Raw genomic sequence first — 6,000 nt, 5'->3', positions numbered from 1 at the left:
CATTGGACATTGGAGTGGATGAGATTACCCAGGGAGAAAGCATAGAGGGAGAAGAGTAGACAGAGGCTCAAGAAGGTCCTGCAGACACTAAAATGTAATGGTCTCCTATAAGAGGAGGAGCTTAGAAAAGAATCTGAGAAGTGGCCAGAGAGTGGGAAACTCCAGGAGAGTTTGTCATAAGAGCACTAAGGAAAGGGACTGTTAGAGGACAGTAGCTGCTGAGAGCTGCTGAGACACCAGTGAAGAGAACTGAGAAGTGTCCATTGGTTTTGGTGACATGGAGGTCAGAGATGACCTTAGCACTTTTTGGGGACCAAGCCATTTGGAAGTTGGTTGGGAAGCCAGACTTCTAAAATTTGGCCATGAAGGGTAGGAGAGGGAACAGGGAGGTCTGGGGTCAAGGTAGAGTTTGTCATTGTTCTGTTTTATTCAAAGATTGGAGAGTGTGTATTTTTCGTGAGATGCAACTGAAAGAATTTAAAGACAGAAAAGAAAGAAAGGATTGTTAGTAGTGTAGGGTTTTGGAGAAATGGGAGGCGGGGTGGGAGCTAGGGCATGGGTAGAAGAATTGGCCTCCATTAAGAGGAAGGAAGGAAGGGTGGCTCATAGTTGTAGGGTTGTAAATCCAGAGCAGGACAGTGCAGTAGTTTTCATCTGATGTCTTTTAGGCACTGTCATCTCTCAGGTGTTGGGAATAGAGTTGGAAGCTTGAGAGTGAAGACTGTTTGAAATAGTTGTGGAGATAGGATCATCTGCTGGTGTTGGCAGGTCTGTTGAAGTTTGGGACCATGAATTTCTGGGGTTCCACTCTACCTATTGTGTAACTTTTCTCCAGTAGCACTCAGCAATCCAGGTTTGGGCGAGGGAGTTTAGACTGACAAGAGAATGACTGATAGATTGAGGAACCTAAGCTCGATTTAAAAAGGAAAACAAGGGGCTTCCCTGGTGGTCCAGTGGTTAAGACTCTGTGCTTCCATTGTAGGGGGCACGGGTTCGATCCCTGGTTGGGGAGCTAAGATCCCCCATGCTGTGCTATGCAGACAAAAAAATAAATAAAACAGAGGGTTTAAATTAATAAATAAATAAATAACAAGGAAAATGAAGGCTGGAAGGGGTGATAGATAGAATGAAGAGATATTCTGGTATTAGAAGTACTGAAGACCTAGAAGAACAGAGGTATCTAGAGTGTAGAGCAAAGAGACCTGAAGTGTGGGGCCCAATAGGACATGGGCACATCCTGCCCAGGATGTGGGAGAATAATCAGCCTGTACCAGAGGAGAGTGTTGGCCTCTGTGGAAGACAGGTTTCCCGTAAGGCAAGTTTTGGAAGGCATGCTGAGTGAGGAAATTGAGGAAATAGATGAGTTGGCTGATTATAGAGCAGGAGTCACAGAGGGTACAGGGAAGTGTTCAAGAGAAGGGTTGGAAGGTTGGCTCAAGAGAAAGAAAGCAATATTACCAACCAGAATTCAAGTACAAAAGAGGTTAAATCACTGGGGGTGTGGGGGGGTTGGGGGGCAGGGGGGTGTAGTCCAGAGGACTCTTTTGCTCTTACTCTATCTAGAGGATTGTGTTCACAGTACCCACGTTTAAGGAGGACAAAGGGACCAGGAATATTTAGATCTGTTTATACATTAACAAATCTTTATTGAATTCCTGTAATGTGTGGAATGCTGCGTGACCGTGATAATGTATAGGTAATATGAGTCACAGTCACTGCCCTTAAGGAAAAGACATATATACCAACAATGAACTGCCATAGAGCAGTGTCACCGGGTCCAGCCAGGGGAACTGTGGTGAACTAGAGAGGTGTGCCTGAAAGGAGGAGCAGTTACTCAGCTCAGCTAATTGTTGCCCTGTGAGAATACAGACACAGGGTTGCCAGATTTTCTTATTATTTTTAAAAGGGACCAGAAATCTCTGTGTTTAAATGTAATTTCCTGACTTTTAAATGTCAGCAACTAATTCAAAATTTTCTTTAAAACGCTATCCAAATCAAGCAAAACACATAAGGGAGCTGCCATCTTGCAGCCTCTGCCATAGACTGTGATAAGTACAGGAATAGAAGAGTATTTTAGGCACAGGGGTGGCAAAGGAGGGAGTGACTCAGAACCACGTTGTATGAGGAATGGTTCAGTGGAAGGGGTGTTGTGATCAGCCTGGAGAGAGACGGACACTAATTTATTTCTTTCTTTTTTTAACTGGGGTGTAGTTGCTTTACAGTGTTAGTTTCTGCTGTACAGCGAAGTGAATCAGCTGTATGTATACATATATCCCCTCTTTTTTGGATTTCCTTCCCATTTAGGTCACCACAGAGCATTATGTAGAGTTCCCTATGCTGTACAGCAGGTTCTGATTAGTTATCTGTTTTATACATATTAGTGTATATATGTCAATCCCAATCTCCCAAGTTATCCCACACCCCCTTTCCCCCCTTGATGTCCATACATTTGTTCTCTACATCTGTGTCTCTATTTCTGCTTTGCAAACAGGTTCGTCTGTACCATTTTTCTAGATTCCACATATATGTGTTAACATACAGTATTTTTTTTTTCTCTTTCTGACTTACTTCACTCTGTATGACAGTCTCTAGGTCCATCCACGTCTCTACAGAAGACCCAATTTCGTTCCTTTTTATGGCTGAGTAATATTCCAGTGCATTTATATACCACATTTTCTTTATCCACTCATCTGTTGATGGACGCTTAGGTTGCTTCCATGACCTGGTTATTGTAAATAGTGCTGCAGTTAACATTGGGATGCGTGTGTCTTTTTGAATTATGGTTTTCTCTGGGTATATGCCCAGTAGTGGGATTTCTGGGTCATATGATAATTCTATTTTTAATTTTTTAAGGAACTTCCATACTGTTCTCCATAGTGGCTATATCAATTTACATTCCCACCAACAGTGCAAGAATGTTCCCTTTTCTCCACACCCTCTCCAGCATTTATTGTTTGTAGATTTTTTGATAATGGCCATTCTGACCGGTGTGAGGTGATACCTTATCATAGTTTTGATTTGCATTTCTCTAATAACTAGTGATGTTGAGCATCTTTTCATGTGCCTCTCGGCCATCTGTATGTTTTCTTTGGAGAAATGTCTATATAGGTCTTCACCTATTTTTTGATTGGGGTGTTTGTTTTCTTGATACTGAGCTGCATGAGCTGTTTGTATATTTTGGAGATTAATCCCTTGTCTGTTGCTTCGTGGATACTAATTTCAACTATTTAAAGGACTGTCAAGTGGAAGACAGGTTAGACTTGTGTCCCTTATGGCCTTAAAAGGTAAAACAGTGTCAACAGGAAGTATGTTGCAGCTCAAAATGGGAAAGAACTCTTAAATGACTAGAGATGCCTGAAGATGCAGTGCACTGCCTTGGACGGAAGCAAGTTGACAGGGCTGTAACGGAGGGGTATCTGGGGAAATGAGTAGGCTCTTCATCAAAGGGTCCCTTTCAACTCTGAAGTCCTACAGTTCTGAGTGGGTGAGGAACCAAGTGGACCTAAGAAATGATGAGCAGAGAGGATGTCAAGAAGGGCAAGCAGAAAGCTTTTGAAATGGGAGATGCTTGAGGGCCTTAGAGGACTTTCCTGATTGGCTTGGGTAGGCAGTGACTAGACAACCAGGAAGATAAGAGACTGTAGGACAGACCTGGGGTTTGGGAAGACAGGAATTGACCATCCCCTCATTCCTTCCTGAAGAGACATATGAGCGGCTTGAGGCTGACAAAAAGAAGCAGGTCCACAAGAAGCGGAAGTGCCCTGGGCCCATAATCACCTACCATTCAGTGACAGTGCCACTAGTTGGGGAGCCAGGCCCTAAAGAAGAGAATGTCGACGTAGAAGGGTGAGTGAGTGAACCTCAAGGGGAGAAGAGGAGTGCAGTTTCTCCCTTCTGTATTCAGCTTGTATTCCCTCAGCCCTATCTCACTTGCTTTCCTCACACAGCTCTCTAACACCTGAGTATCTTTCAGATTCCTCTTCCTGTCATCTCCTATTTCTCTTTTAGCCTCTCTCTTCTCCTTTTCTGGTTTTCCATCCAGCTCTGCTTTGTTTTGTCCTATCACTTAACAGATTCTCTCAGAATGTTGCCACCCACTGCCTCCTCCTCTTTCCTCACCTGTCTGATCTCTTTCTTTATCAGTTTTCTCTCCTCAGCTTTTTAAAATTTTTAAATCATTTATTTACTTATTTATTTATTTGGCTGCACTCAGTCTTAGTTGTGGTGTGCATGTGGGATCTAGTTCCCTGACTGGGGATCAAACCCGGGTCCCCTGCATTGGGAGAGAGGAGTCTTAACCACTGGACCACCAGGGAAGTCCCTCAGCTCTTTGTGTTTTTCTCTGTCTTTTCCCTCAGACTTGATCCTGCTCCCACAGCTTCTGCATTGACTCCCCGTGCTGGGACTGGACCCGTCATCCCTCCTGCTCGCTGCTCACGTACCTTCATCACTTTTAGTGACGATGCGACGTTTGAGGAATGGTTTCCCCAAGGGCGGCCTCCAAAGGTCCCTGTTCAGGAGGTCTGCCCAGTGACCCATCGCCCAGCCCTGTACCGGGACCCTGTTACAGACATACCCTACGCCACTGCTCGAGCCTTCAAGATCATCCGTGAGGCCTACAAGAAGTACATCACTGCCCACGGACTGCCGCCCACTGCTTCAGCCCTGGGCCCTGGCCCACCACCTCCTGAGCCCCTCCCTGGCTCTGGGCCCCGAGCCTTGCGCCAGAAAATTGTCATCAAATGAAGGGATGTCTAGTCCTTAGAAACCTCTTTCCTGTCCTAACTTGGGGCTCTTAAGTTAGGGCTCTTAAGAAGCCCACTTCTCCCCTTTGTCATCGCTGATCTTTGTCCAGCCCGTCTCTGTATTTCTTTCCCTATCTTTTCCCTTAGTTCCTACACTGCTTTTGTTTGTGTTTTTTAATCTAATAAAATAGAAAGATCCCTTTTGTCTGGTGTCTAATCTAAGTTGGGAGCAAAAAGTATTTGTGAATGTCTGCGTATATATGGGCCTTTATATTTGTTTAATAGCATTTATTTTGAGTTGCCCTTTTTACTTATTTATTTTTTTAAGGGTTATTTTTATTTTTTGGCTGTGCTGCGTGGCTTGCAGGATCTTAGTTCCCTGACCAGGGATTGACCCTGAGCCTTCAGCAGTGAAAGCGCCGAGTCCTAACCGTTGGACTGCCAGGGAATTCCCAGAGTTGCCCTTTTTGAATTGTAAAATATTCATTCCTCCAACAGTTTATAAACACCTTAAAATTAGACACCAAAACAAAATCCTTATACTCACCTTTATATCTGTATAGTCACTGCTTTGAATATAGCAGGCACCAAATAAGTAGGAACTGTGTGATTCTCATAGAACTTGTTTCTAGGACTCGGGCTTGTATGAAGAGGAGGAGGTGCCATGGCTCTTAGTGGCCACTAGAGGCTCTCAGGGCTGGGCAGGGTATGGGGGCTGTGTATATGTGATCTCCCACTACCCCCAACCTGGCCAGAGCTAAAATAATAAAATGCTGAGCTCACTGTTCCCCCACCCTCTCCCCCGTCGCTGGGCTTCTCCTGCTGCCAGGACAGTGCTCCAGTAGAACAGACAGACCAACCTACAGAAGGAGAGGTGAGAACGGAGGTGGCCACCAGGACTGGTAGGTGGGGAAGGCAGGGGCCTTATGGATCAGAGCCTGGTGGGAGATGGGAGGAGAAGAGTGGCTCTTATTGGGAATGAAATGGAGTGTGTGCCTCTTGTCACTCAGCATGTTTCTGCCACTGTCTTATGTTCTCCCTTAACTGTAGTTTACATTGTCAATGTAAGTATCTCACACATTTTCTGAATCTTTCATATTCAGTATGGTGTGTATGTGTGGCTTGTGTTTATTTTTCACATTGTAAAAGATATTGCAAGTTTAATCCTCTCACTGTTTTTAGAGAAACTTTATCCCATTTATAAGGCATTTCCCACCCATTAGACCGGTGTCACCTTCCTGTCCAAAGCCAGGGA

The 6,000-nt window shown here is 44.6% G+C and overlaps 1 protein-coding gene across 1 annotated transcript in view; it reads left to right on the top strand.

Moving 5' to 3' along the window:
* Positions 1-4,963, top strand: part of VPS72 (vacuolar protein sorting 72 homolog) — a 9,958-nt gene extending 4,995 nt beyond the window's left edge. The window contains exons 5-6 of the mRNA XM_060029633.1: positions 3,702-3,846; positions 4,359-4,963. Coding sequence (XP_059885616.1) covers positions 3,702-3,846; positions 4,359-4,746 — 533 coding nt within the window. The 3' untranslated portion in view covers positions 4,747-4,963. The remainder of the gene's footprint in view (positions 1-3,701; positions 3,847-4,358) is intronic.
* The last annotated feature ends 1,037 nt before the right edge of the window (positions 4,964-6,000 follow it).

The sequence above is a fragment of the Delphinus delphis genome, chromosome 1 (genome assembly GCF_949987515.2).
Source record: "Delphinus delphis chromosome 1, mDelDel1.2, whole genome shotgun sequence".
Lineage (NCBI taxonomy): Eukaryota > Metazoa > Chordata > Mammalia > Artiodactyla > Delphinidae > Delphinus > Delphinus delphis.
Note: the sequence above shows the minus strand (reverse complement) of the source record. Positions and strands in the feature narration are given on the sequence as shown.